The 13821-nt window shown below is 50.8% G+C and overlaps 1 protein-coding gene across 2 annotated transcripts in view; it reads right to left on the bottom strand.

The window, feature by feature from the left end:
• Positions 1 to 13821, bottom strand: part of EEFSEC (eukaryotic elongation factor, selenocysteine-tRNA specific) — a 195773-nt gene that overhangs the window by 27314 nt on the left and 154638 nt on the right. The window contains exon 5 of one of the 2 annotated variants that reach the window (XM_084765619.1): positions 9872 to 10531. The exons of the other annotated variant lie outside the window; for it this stretch is intronic. Coding sequence (XP_084621745.1) covers positions 9872 to 10531 — 660 coding nt within the window. The remainder of the gene's footprint in view (positions 1 to 9871; positions 10532 to 13821) is intronic. 2 annotated transcript variants of the gene reach the window in all.

Below are 13821 nucleotides of genomic sequence, written 5' to 3'. Positions count from 1 at the left end.
CCTCCTTCCCATAAGGACCTGCACCATTCCCAAGTACCTAGAGTGCAGCATCAAGGCAGACACCTAGCTGATGTCTGTGGGTGTGCACGGCCAGCCAGAACAGGCCTAGATGGGATCTTGGGCCTCGGTAACCTGCAGCCTTCACTGAGTCCTTCCTGACTTTTACCTTGTCTGTTTGCCCTCAGATTACAACTTGACCTTATCCACACACTCACTTTTTAAATCAGAGAAGAGTCATTTCCCATGTGGGTCCCGCCCTCCACAGTAGTGCTCCCTACCTGTGCCACTCACATGGGGTCTTTCATTATTAACAGTCTCATTGCAGCACACCTGCCACACAATCACACACACACACTGCAATAAACACTTCTAAGTGTAGACAGGTACACACACCTGTGAGGCCTTTGCCTCCCCAGGTCCCGCGGACATGCCTCTCCCACCCTCTTCCTCTTCCCTACCCACCCAGGCTCCACTCTGCCCCGTTTCAGGTAGCCTCCCTACTCCCAGAACTGAGGTGGAACCTACATTCTAAGCTTGGCTACACTGTCTTAAACCGCAATAGCTTGTCTATTTAATCCTGAGGAGGATTAAGTCTCTCAAGGAAAAGGGTTCTTTTTTCTTTTGGTAAGCACGTGTTCAGAGATGACGGGGGAAGCACAGGCATCTATGCACGGAACTGAGGGGGAAAGAAGGGGTGGGAAGCTGGGTAGCTCTTCACTTCTTGGGGACATGTGGTAAGTCCAGGAGGACAGTACTTGTTTATGAGAGGACCCACTGCTAGCACTGGGCATGTCTCTTTTTTCACTTCTTCAGAAGACAGCAGGGCAGATTCCAGCCTAGACGCTGGCTACCCAATGCTGCAGCTTGGTGCCAGAGCTAGATTTCCAGTGAGCCTGCAGCCTGGGCTTCCTGGACAGAGCTGGGTGGCAGGCACGCTATCCTTCAGAAGAGTCCTTACTGCTCCATCTCTCACCTTTTAGTTATAAAATGTTGTAAGTCAAATGCCACAAAGATAGCAGAGCTTCCCTTTTGCCCTAAACCGGGTCCTTGCCAAAGGGCAGAGTAATTCTAGTAACATCAGGACAATGTCAAAAAGCTTCAGAGCTTTCATGTCGCAGAAGCCCCTGAAATTAGTTTGGTGCTACCTAAACAAGGCGGAGAGTGAAGGTCCAGGGCTCCACACTTGCTTCGTTCTCCTCTGGCCGGCCAGTGGTGGACAGTCAGTCCTGCAGAGCTGCTGGCATGTGTGAAGCCTTGTTCATGGACCTTCATTACCACACTATTTTTGTTTGTGTGTCTGTTTTTGAGGCAGGGCCTTTCTATGTAGCCTGGCTGTCCTGGAGCTCACTATGTAGACCAGGCTGCCTTCAAACTCAGAGACCCCAAGTGCCTCAGCCTTCTGAGTGTTGGGATTAAAGGCGAGCACCACCATGCCCAGCACCACACTACTGTTTTAAGTATCCAGTATCCAGGTTAAAGTACAGAGCCAGCAGACTTTTTGTAGCCTTCTCAGCAGAGGCTACAGGGCTCCATCTTGCTGGCTGGCTGTTCTGCTATGGCAAGAGCAGCAGCTAAAAGAATTTAAAATCCAAAGGAAGTGTCTCTGTCATTCCTACTTTCTTGTTTTATGGCTTGGCCAGAAGGTATACTAACACAAAGTAGTTTCACTGTGTCCTCCATTAACCTCTGTGCCTTCATTTCCAAGTATAGGTCAGGCTCAGGAAGGGTGGGGATGGAACAGCCCCCAGGTTCCTGTGCATTCCCTGGATCCTGGTGGCTCTGTCTTCTTAAAACTCCTACTATCACTTTACATACCTGGGCGAGTGGTCACTGCATTGTGTCAGACCTACACAGGAGACTGAGGGTGACCTAGAGTGGCATAATGAATGTGGCTACTCCTGGGGGCAGTGCTGGGGAGTAGAGGAGGCATCAATACCATTTTACCACAGGTTGTCAGGTACGTGCCCCTCCTGATACTCAGAGCCCGAGTGAGGGCTGTTCTGTCTACTCCTCACAGACCTAAGGGGTAGGGGAGATGTTACCATGGTGAATGAGTTCAGCACGGCTTTCTCTGGTGTCTGGATTCCCCTGGCTGACTCTGTAGTTCTTGGAGGCCTAGCCCAGGGGTGCTGAACAGCCTCAAGCCTGCTTGCCTTAGCTCAGGGAAAACCCTGTGAGTAGAGGAGACAGTTCCTATGGTCAGGGACTCTACCTCCCACAAGTGGTCTAGAGGAAGGAGGCAAGGAAAGAAGATGGAGCTGGCAGCATGGTAGTATCTGCAGCCCAGTGCCCTCACAGGCTACCCAGTTTAGCTGCCCATGGTGTGGCACCCTATCCACATATAGAACACATCAAAGAAGCCCAGTGGTCCAAATCACAGACTCTTGCTGTGAGAAGAGACTACAGAGGGCAGACACCAGCACACTGCAAGGAGAGCCCTGCCAGAGCAGTTGGAGGGCTTGCATTCTGAATCAATCACCAATGTCAAACTGAAGGCAATGCCTGTGGGGTTTGCTGGTGGCCCTGTTCCTGGGGACAATGCTGAACACAGGCCAGCGGTCACAATAGCTCAAGTGGGGACTTTCACTGCTTGCATGAGTAATTTGCTTCATCTACCCGCCTGTGGTTGCTGGAGGGACCAACCTCCCTTAGCAGTTACAGCTGTGCATCCAAGTCCAGCTCTTGCTGCCAGGCCAGGAGAGTCCCCATTGTCCCCAGCTTTTGAGAAGGGACTTGGCTGCTGGTGCACATAATTATGTCATTACATGTGTCTCTCTTCCAGGGCTTGGTTCCCAGGATGAGGCTTGGGAATTGCGCAAATTCTGAAGCTTCAACTAGTTCACCGTGCAGGAAGGGAAGTTACTGTGAGGAGAACTAAGCTAGGCTCCCCACTATAGAGAAGAGGGAGGGCCCTGTGCTCCCAGAAGGGAAATGGTTTTAGTCACCTGAGTTCTAACCCTGTCTCTTATAGCATCATGGCCTAAGGCAGGGACTTCTCCGAACCTCAGTACTTTCATGACATAGGTTGTTTGGATTAGGACACTGATACTGGCCAGAACACCAAGACCTGATGGCAGAATGACTATTAGAACAGACTCTGCATTAGTGAATGTCACACTGACGTGGGGGATGGAGGGACATGTGGTGATCTTCTAACATATCCAGAAACCTGCGATGCAGTGAGCAGGACTTCTGGACAGGACCCACACTCAATATTCACAGCCGGCAGGGTACCCCAGTTTCTACCTCTCCCTTCCACTCTGGACAGTATCCTGGGAGAGCAGCAGTCACAGGAGGAGGAAGCCCCTCTGCTATTGAGGTGTCACCTCTTCCAGTTCACCTGAAGTCACTGATACTGACAACCATAATGCTGTGCCCTTTGTGCATCACCAGAAAACCCTGTCCTCTTCCTCCTCCCCACCAGCTTGGCCTGGTAGAGAAGCAAGGCCCCAGGGCAACCTGTGGAATGGGGCTGTTTCTTGCCTCACTTGGTCCAGCCAATTTACCCTGCTGTGCCTCAGGCTCTGCTTCTGAAACACAAGACACAGCTCCCTGCTTCTCAAGGGATAAGACAAGGCTCCTGACACTGAAGTCTGTGAGCAACGAGCTATTTCACCACAAGCCCTGTGTAAACTTTGGGAAAATAAGTTAGCCTGCGATGGTCTCATACTCCAGAGGCTCAAAATCTGAGGCCTGGGGTGGGGCTGGGATGTGCCTCACAGCAGGCTACTGACTGGGATAGCTGCCCTACATCTCTGCTCACCACAGGCTCTCCTGCTCGTAAGGTTGCCTCCCTCAGGTCAGGCCTCCTTCCTCCCTGAGCATTCTTTACCTGTTCTGTATGTGCAGCCATCACCTGAGTCCCTCCTGGGTAAAGCATCTGCTGGGGCTAAAGAGGTCCTAAGTGATGGCTCCCTGCCAGCTGTCCTCCACAGAGAAAAGAGGAGGGGTATGTTATGGAGCACTGACTACGCCAGCCACTTGGCCCTTCTCACATGTAGTCTCAGCTCCCCACCACAGCACTCCTACATGAGTTGAGTCTGAGAAGTGACATGTCACAGCCAGCTCAGTCCTAGTTTCCAGAGCTGGCTTTTGACCATGTCCTGCTACCTCACCCTACATCTTCATCAGAACATGAATGCAGTCTTCAAAGCTGTTCATCAGTGAAGCTGGGCTCCAGCTATCAGACAAAGCCAGGAGAGAGGCTGGGTTACGGTCAGGTTAGAGCATGAGGGCCTTTGAAGTGGACCTTCTTAAGGTCTGCCTCCTGGGACCATCTGTTCAAAGGGTCCACAGCCTCTAATCTGTTGGCTGGGAGCCTGTGAGCAGGAACATGACAGAGTGAATGGCCAGGAAGCAGCTTCCTCCAGGGGTTAGGGTGCTACAGTTGCCCTGCACAGGACCCCCAGGCCTGGGCTGTCCCTGCTCAGAAAGAAGCAGGTGGTAGGCTCCCTGGGGCCCTGAGCAGGCTTAACAAACCATCAGCAGAGGAGCTAAGTAGAGCCAGGAGCCTGAGGCAGTGCTGGTCAGACTTCAAAGCTGGCCAGAGCTCCTGGTGGCGTCTGTATGTTTACACTTGGTTGGGTCCATGCCTTAGGCTCCTGAAGTCCAGCCTGAGGCCTTTCTGATTGGCGCCATGGGGCCAGACCTGCAGTAGCCAGTAAGCCTGGTTTGACCTTCCCCACTCCATAGAGGGGGCAGCTTCTTGCCACTACTCAGCCTGGGCCCAGGGATGTGTGCCATGAACAATGTGCATGTGAGCTATGGTCATGATGCACGAGGCTTAACAAGGGCCACCTTGTGGCTGGCAAAGCACCAGCACTTTCCATGTTTGTTTATCTACTTGCCACACCCTGGGGCCCACTTTAGCGCTGTGCACAGCACTGCCTGCTTCTATAAAGGTTCTAGATCTAAAGAGATTGTGTAGTAAGAGCTGGCAGTACCTTTCTCCCATGTACCATTATGTGTGTGGGCTGCCAGGTGTTGAGGACCACAGTGAGGTGGGCAGAGGTGGGTGCTGACTCTGTGACTGGCTGGGGGCTGGGTGGCCTCACTCCCCAGTGGCTCCAGCACTGCTCAGCCTTGTGTTACAGAAGCAGTTCCTAGACTGGGAACTCCCATGTCCTTCCATGTCTGACCAGTGGCTCTTTACTCAGCTGCTCACGACACAGCTCAAAGGCCCCACTCCTCTGTGCTTTCGCCATCTTAGGTGGAATTCTGTTCCTCCTTTTCTGCCTCTCAGTTTTGTCCTTGTTGGCTCACAGGGAGACCCATTTTTCTGGCCTCTGGCCTACAGCAGTTGTGTCTAAATCTGTATACACTAGTAGCTTGTTGAGGACAGGGTCCACTGGTTCTGCTCAGTTTTGACATGCCCTTAGCAACTCATACTTTCTTCCACATCTTTTTTTATTTATTTTTAATTTTATTCTATGTGCATTGGTCTGAAAGTGTCAGAATCCCTGGAACTGGAATTACAGACAGTTGTGAGCTGTCATGTGGGTGCTGGGAATTGAACCCAGGTCCTTTGGAAAAGCAGACAGTGCTCTTAACCACTGAGCCATCTCACCAGCCCCTTCTTCCACATCTTTACAAATTCACACTAGTATGTACCTAACACTTTTCTTAACATATGTCCTAAGGGAAGCTGGGGGTTCCATCTGTAAACCCACAGCCCCACCTCCCCGAATTCCTGTTGGGTTTGACTTTTAATGTGACTGGACCTAGTCTATAACTGTGCCTTTGTTACTGCATGCTACTCCTCTTGGTTTCACAGCTGTGGCTGCCCCACATCTGTTAAAGGTAACTGTCCACTCATGTGGTCTTTCTGCTTAGTCTTTCAACATCTTTTATTCTTTACTCTTGCTTCTTAGGCACAGCATGTCAGAAGAGCTTGTGTTTTAACCCAGTCTATTAGTCTGTCTTTATAGCTGGCATTTGTTTAGTAGAGTAAACACTTCTTAATTTTGTCCTCCATTTCACTGTCATCATTTATTCTTGTTTTTCTTATCTGTACTGGGTTATCAAGTTCCCTCCAGTGTTCCTTCAGTGAATAGGCACCTCTCCCAACTCTTCCATTCCATTCGCTCTCTGTGTTCAAACCTGACTCATGTTTTGGGGTTTCCTTTCCAACAGTGCACCCTTAAATGATCCCCACACTTCCCAGGTGCTGGTCTACTGTCAGATAGGCCCACCTGTGGAGCATCTCCAGGGAGCTTCCAGCCCTTCAGATTTCCCCTCCTTCTCTTCCTGAGGGACACTCCAGACACCTGTACCTCTGTAAGCCTCTACGCTATGGTCCAATTCCCGGGCTGTGGAACAAGCAGATCTGGTCAGCTTTAGCTATGCCCAGGATTCTCTCACAGGAAGATCCTGCCTCAGCAAGAGCTGTTTACCACTTAGATCAGGAACAGCAAACTGGCCAGAGGTTCAGGCTCTGCCTGGACTTGTTTTTAGATGGCTTCTGAGTTAAGAACAGCTGTCTGTCTAATAAGATGAAAAACTTTTTTGGGGGGAAAAGTTTTGAGACAGGATTTCACTGTGTAATAGTTCTGGCTGTCCTGGAACTCTTTGTAGACCAAAACTCATAGCAATCTTCCTGCCTCTACCTCCTGAGTGCTGAGATTAAAGGCATGTGCCGCCATGGCCAGTCTTGAAAAAAAAATTTAAAAGACTATTTCAAGCCAGGCGTAGTGGTGCATGCCTGTAATCCCAGTATTCGGGAGGCAGAGGCAGGCAGATTGCTGTGAGTTCAAGGCCAGCCTGGTCTACAGAGCAACTGCAGGACAGCCAAGGGTAACACAGAGAGACCCTGTCTCGAAAAAAACAAAAAACAAACAAAAAAGACTATTCCATGATACACGAAAACTAACTGAAAGTCAAATTTTAGTGTTCACTAATGAAAAGTTTTACCTGAATACAACAATATTTAGGTGCAGCCCGAAACTCTTTCTGGGACTTTTTACAGCAAGGAAGCAATAAAGACAGAGACTGAACAAGGCATTTAGAGACTTGCAACTACAGGAACACTGATGGCCAACAGCCCACCACACCTCCCACACTCACCTAGAGATTTGCTTTTTTTTTTTTTGAGACAGGGTTTCTCTATGTTAGCCTTGACTGTCCTGAACTTGCTTTATAGACCAGGCTGGCCTTGAACTCACAGCGATCCACCTGCCTCTGTCTCCAGAGGGCTGGGATTCCAGGTGTGAGCCACCATGCCCAGGTCAACCTTTCAGTTTCTATCTTGTACTCTTTGGAAGAAACTCGTGTACAATCTATGCTCGAATGGAGAATAACATTTCATCTAAATTTTGTAAACTTTTCTATGTGGTCCTGACTGGCCTGGAACTTGGTATGTAGAGCAGACTGGGCTAGAACTCACTGAGATCCTCCTGCTTCTGCCTTGCTAGTCATTTCTGTTAGCAGTGCAGACCTCTCATGTGAAAAAAAAGACAAGTGGGCTTCAAATGGCTCGCTGGGGAGGCTCCACGCAATATGGAACATCATTTCATTGAGCGCCATTGGCAAAGCCTTGTGCTTGGTATTATTTATATTAACGTAACATACCCTGACATAACATATTCCTAACTCACAGAAAAACAGTAATTAGAAAAATAAGAAAATTTAAAATAGTATGTTTCATCATTGTAGACACAAAATAATGGGAAATGAGAAATAAAATAATTAAAAATGGGGAAAGTTTCTGGGTGACTCATTTGTTAGCCAAGCAAGGAAAGCCATTTACCAAAGGTAAGTTAATTAAATTGTGTTTGATCGCACCCGCTGAAAAAAAGCATCCATAGAAAATGAGCTTATTTAAGATGGCTAGGGTTCAGGCTGGGCCCACAAAACCACTTACTCTGAGGAATGCCATGTGTTCAGGCATATCTACAGGTACCTGACCCGTGCAGCACAGCATGGCAGAGACTGTGTGCCCTGGAGTCAGCACCTCCTGGGTGCCGAGTGCTGCCTGAAGACCTCGGCTAACACTGTTTTGGACTGTGTTACTCTTTCAGCCTCAGCCTTTCCTGTGAGGATGATCTTAGGCCACCCTCTGTGTACTCGTGTACTCAGAGCTGGCATGAACGCAGGAACTTGGTAAAGCTGACTGTAAGAGATGACACCTTTATAGGAAGAAGAAAGAGAAGGTTAAAGGGTCCACACTCAGGTGGAAAGTGTCTACTCACACATGTCTGAAAGTGGGGCCTCTTTTCACTAGCAACTTAGGACATCTCAGGTGCCTGAGCCAACTGAGTGTTCATAGGACAGGGCCAGTGCACTGAGTCTGCCCAGCATTGTAGAGGCTGGTGTGAAGATCTGCCTAGGGTATTAGATTTAACCTTTGCAAGATGACCTGACCACCCAGAAATTTCTTTGGCAGAGGCACACTTAGGGATGTTTGTAGTCAGTCAGCACAGCTAAGGATGGGGGCTCAGGACTCTTTTTTTTTTTTTTTTTTTTTTTGCCTTGCAAAGACCACCTATGTGCACAAGCTCCACTCTTTTAAGCCAGCGTGTTTATCACTGCCCACTGCTGTGGACAAGAGACTCCAGCTTCTTCAGCTGCTCAGCATGGACTTCCTCTCTCCAGAGACCTTTCATGCCTTCATCCTTGGACTGGGCTATAGCAGTGGTCCCCGAATACTTTGGCTTCTAGCAGCTACAAAGGCCTATAGCTCTCTAGAATGCATATGGCTATTGTTGGATTGTCCAGCCTTCAATCTTGTAAGCCAATCCAGCAAATTCTCCTCACATATACTTTCTCCCTCCCTATCCTTCTGGGTTCAATTTCCTTAGAGAAATTGCCTAACATAGCTACCCCTCAGAACAACCTTGCTGGTCACTTGGGAACTGTGCTATTTCTGGCTTCACCTGATGAGAACCAGTTCTCAAATGTGAACGTACACGCTCCATGCCTGTGAGGTCCAGGCTGTACATTTAGATAAATGTCCCTACGCAGACCAAATAGCCATCGCGGATAGCTGGAAAAGCCTGTGGCTCTCAGGGCTGCCTATGTAGGGACCACCCTCTCTATGGGCTGATGTCCCCTGGACTAAGTATGAAAAAGTTGGTGGCATTGGGCTGCCTCAGACTAGTGGTAGGACCCAGAATAGTGTGTCTCCAGACCCCTTCTGCTATTCTCGGGAGGCCTGGGTCACTTTACTGTGCCTCCCTGCTCCTCACTAGTGCCTCCCAGTTCTCTAAGGAAGTGACAGGCCCGAGGGAGAACAATTAGACCTGGAGCCATACCAAGAAGACATTATTCTCCGATAGATGCTTTACTACAGAATAATTACACCCCATAATGCTGCTAATAAATCAAGCTAGATGACCGGTGACGCCCACTGTATCTATCACCCCATCTGCAGAAGCATCTCTGTTGTGCTGAGGTGGATGGAGCTCACCCAGGCCAAGGTCCTGAGCTGTGGCTCTGGACGGAACAGGAGAGGCAGGAAGACAGAAAGCTGTAGTGAATACTGTGGATTAGAAAGAGACAGTCCCGCGAGTGTGTGTGTGTATGCCCCAGGTGTGGACTCCACAGGGTCAGGCCTTGTACTAGCAGCTGCACAAGATGGGGAGGAGCTGCCTTCGTGCTGATCTGGTGGGGAGCCCAGCTACATCCTGGGACCACACACAGTGACCAAACTCTGTGGTATAGCCAGAGGGCCAGGCTGAAAAGACAGTGAGGCCTGGATTCCCATGCAACAAAAAGATGTGCCAGCACTTTAGGAGAGATACCACTTTATGCAGTTGCCTTGTACCCTGGCCTTAACTATCAAGCCTGAAACCTGAGGACATGCGACTCTGGTCGCAGCCCAGACTGTGGGCTACTACTGACCAGGGTGAGGAAGAGGCCCAAGGGCTGTGCTTACCCGCTCCACAAGGCCATGCTTGTGCTTCACCTTGTAAACCCGCAGTGCTGGCAGGAAGCTCTCTGTGTAGTTCTTGTCCTCCAGGCCTTGCAGCAAGACCCCGTGGAAGGCCAGCCGGCATGTGTTGCTGTGAATGTCAGCATCCAGCCTGGAGCCAATTACCAAGCAGAGTCGGGGGCAGGTGACTGGCTTCTCAAACTCTACCAGGGCCCACTGCTGCCGGGGGCAGGGACCCCCTGGGGTGTGGCCCGCTTTCCTGTCTGCCTCATCGCCATCTTCTGTGGCTGCGGGCATGGAGTCCTTGCACAAGTACTGCTCTTGGAAGAGGTATTCTCGGGAGAGGTCGAAGGAATCGAGGATGGGCTCTAGGTCAAAGTTGTCAGGAGCAGGGCTGAAAAACAGCATGCGGCCCATGACTGTCTCATGGCCCACTGTGATGTGGAACTTGGCCTTGGTCTGCAGGGGGCCCCGGAAGTAAGGGATCTTTTCCACAGAGATGAGGGCTGCATGAATGGTGTGCAGAGACTCCGGTGCACATACCAGCCCACGCTCCAATAGCTTGGGGTCAAACTGGGTGACGCAGATGCCCAGTCGGTCTCCTTGCGTGGCAGAGGTGACGGGTGTGTGGAACATCTGCATGGACTTCACTTTCTTCACCACCTGGTCAGAAGCAGAGAGCGAGCACGTGAAACTATAAGCCTTGAAGTTGGGGCTAGGGTGATTCTGCTCCTGAGCCCCGATACTCACCTAACCCCCGTCCTGGTGGAGGTCCAGGCAGATAGCACAAGGGAGGTTGGGGTTCAGTTAAATCTTTTGGGGGCAAAACCAAAACAAAACAAAACAACAACAACAAAACAAAAACAAACAAAAAAACAACCCAGCACCCTGAAGAGCCAAGGCCCAGGGTGCCAGGCTAGACCACTTTCCAAATCTCATCCCTGTTGCAGCAGAGGATCAGTGGTCACCGCAGGCCCCTCTGTCCTCTGCTTCACCTCAGCTCTACATCCTCCAGCTTCTTTTCATCAGCCATTCCAGCACGTTCTAGCCTCTCCAGGGCCTTGACTCCCAGCTCCTCAGCCTACCAGAGTGCCATGTGTTTTGAAGGCTGGGTTAGATGCCAGGAGATGGAGTCTGTGCCTGAGGGTAGGACTTGCCCCTGAGTGGCCTGCTCCTCTGCCTCTCCTCACTCGTAATGCCCCACTGCCAAGGCTGCAGGCTCTCTGCAAAGGGTCTTCCTCCAGCTAGACCACGTGCTCCCTGTACCTACTGTGCACCAGCCTCCGACCAGAGCTAGCCCTGTTTTAAAGACTCAATATCTAGAAACAGGAAAAATGATCTATACAGGACACATACCTATTTTTATTTCTTTATTTTTTGGTTTTTCGAGACAGGGTTTCTCTGTGTAGCCTCACTTGGCCTCGACCAAGTTGGCCTCGAACTCACAGTGATCCACCTGCCTCTGCCTCTCAAGTGCTGGGATTAAAGGTGGGCACCACTACGCTCGGCTATTAATGTTATTTTATATAACATAAACTAATATATAAAAATGTATGCCGATATTTACTGAAACACAATTCTATAATGTAGGTACATGAGACAGGAGAAACATGACATGGCCTGGGGCGGGGCAGGCTCTGCTTCTGCACGGGCAGGAGGAGGAGTGCTGCAGGGGCAGCCCCTGAGCTGAGGCCTAGGAAGATCCAGAGCAAGATAGCTCTAGGCAGAGGCACAGAGGACCAGGCCCAGAGATGGAGCCACTTGTGAGGCTAAGCAGTGAATAAAGAGTCAGGAGGGTGGTTCCAGGCCAGAGGTCAAGGCCTAGGCGCCATGTATGTCACATGGGACTGCCTGGAGTCACCCGAAGGGGCAATGTGATCTTATCTCAGTTTCTGAAAGGTAACACTGACTCCACACAGAGCAGACTTCTGTAGTCACAGTCTGCAAATCAGGAGCAGACACGGCAGAGCCCAAGATGTTGGGCATTCCTCCTATGATCCTCCAGTGAGGGCCATCAAATACTTGCTGCTGAACAAAGTAGAGTACACGGAACCCATCAGAAAACCCAGCGAGAGGAAGCAATGAGCCTGGAGTTTTACAATTCAGCCACAGGCATCCCTGTCACTGGGGCTGCAGGTGGGCGTCCACACTTTTTCTCCTGGACACAGGGCGAATGTTGTGCTGGTGGCACTCGGGCCCAGAGCCTTTCACCAGAGTATCAAACTCAAGTGTTTGTTTAAAGATCATTAACTCCCCACCCACAGGGTCAGAGGGCAGAGAAAGTGAGAAGCGGTGTCAAAAGCTCTAGCCAGATCAATCAAAGGGACATGCAAGCCTTCTCTGAGGTGGCCGGGGAGGCAGCGGCAATGGGGGGTGGGGTCCTGGAGACTATAAACTAGCAGAGCACCTACCCTACAGATCGCAGCAGAAAAGTGTGTCACAGCTTCACCTGGGCTTAGTCTTATGCCTTATGCCTTTCACCCCCCTTTCCCCAGCTCTCAGCAGCAGGAAGGGCCTTTAGTCAATGGAGGGTCCCTTTACATGGGTAGGCTGCCACAGTCCTCAGCCCCTCCTCAGCTAGCTGGTAAGGCCCCTGCAGCACTCCTCCTCCTGCCTGTGCAAAAGCAGAGCCTGCCCCACCGAGGCCTGTACCTGCTCTGCAGATGGCGGGGCCCCCAGTCTTCAGTGAAACTCTTCAGATAGCCCCACCAACACAGCCTTTGCACTCCATGTGCTCACCACCCCTTTCAGCTGTAAGCCACAGCTAGAAGGCTCTGGAATGAGTCCTCGCACACAGTGTTTCTTAATGTCCCTGCGCTCTGCCAGGGTTCCCCTTCTGCTTAGGTTTCCTCCTTTTGACAAGCTCTTGGTTTCTTGACCCTAGCACCCAGGGCACTCTGGGAAGGGTTTCTCTACATGCACCCGAAGCAAAGCTACACACTCTGATCCGTTCCTGCTTTACACGGCAACTGTAAGGTGGGCTTAACTCTCAAGGCAGTGAGCACCCACCTGTAAGCCGATCAACAACTGCCCCTCCAGAACTCCAGTGTCACCAGTCCTTGATTTTTATTGTGCACTTCCTATAAGCATACTGCATGCCTTGGTGCAGGGACCCACTATCCGGAGTTTGGTGTCCAGCATTCCCTCTCTTTCCCACACATGTATAACTGTGTACAGGCTTACAACTCACGCAATAGTAGTTGCTGATCACACTGCTGTGTGTGAGTAGCTGGGCTTTTTGAAGGAGTGCACGGTACATAGGTCACTGAGAAGCCCTTGTGGGGTGAGCACCTGCAGGTCAATGGCTGGGGACTGCCTGCCATAGCCTCACACTTTGCCTGAGCGGGGCTTCTGTTCACACTCTTCTGAAGTGCTTGCACAATGAGCTGCTCCTCTTAAAGGATCTGACCAGGTATCTATATGTAAGGTGGGTTCTCAAGGGCTCGGACCCCAGCGCAGGACTCCAGGGTCTCAGGAATGAGGATGCTGTCCTGCTAGTCCCTGACATACACCTCTACTGTCAGGGTGTGAGTCTCGCTGCTGGAGAGCTTTCTAGTCTGGCATTACCTGACTTCTTAGCATTTGCCTGTCAAATCTGGGGGTTTCCATTTCTGATTCAGAGCTATGGGCTATACTCTAGGTCCTACAGCCTAAGTGCCAGCACCGTGACAGCCCCACAGGCTCGCACGCACCCAGCCCACGTGAGGAGGCAGCCTGCCCTTTTGCAGCCACATCACAGCTGGTAAAGCATCTGGCTGGGATTCTAGACCCATCTAGGTTTGCCTGGAGCTTCTTCTTCCCAGGGATGGCTGGGGGCTCGCTGCCCCCACCCAGCGCCAGGCGGGCTTCCCTCACCGCATGCTCTTCTTTCAACAAGCTCATGTTCTCAGGACTGAAATAATAAAGAATGCCTTGCGAGGGCAGAAGAGCAGAGAGGCAAATAACTGAAGATC

The sequence above is a fragment of the Acomys minous genome (genome assembly GCF_964271855.1).
Source record: "Acomys minous genome assembly, chromosome: 17".
Lineage (NCBI taxonomy): Eukaryota > Metazoa > Chordata > Mammalia > Rodentia > Muridae > Acomys > Acomys minous.
Note: the sequence above shows the minus strand (reverse complement) of the source record. Positions and strands in the feature narration are given on the sequence as shown.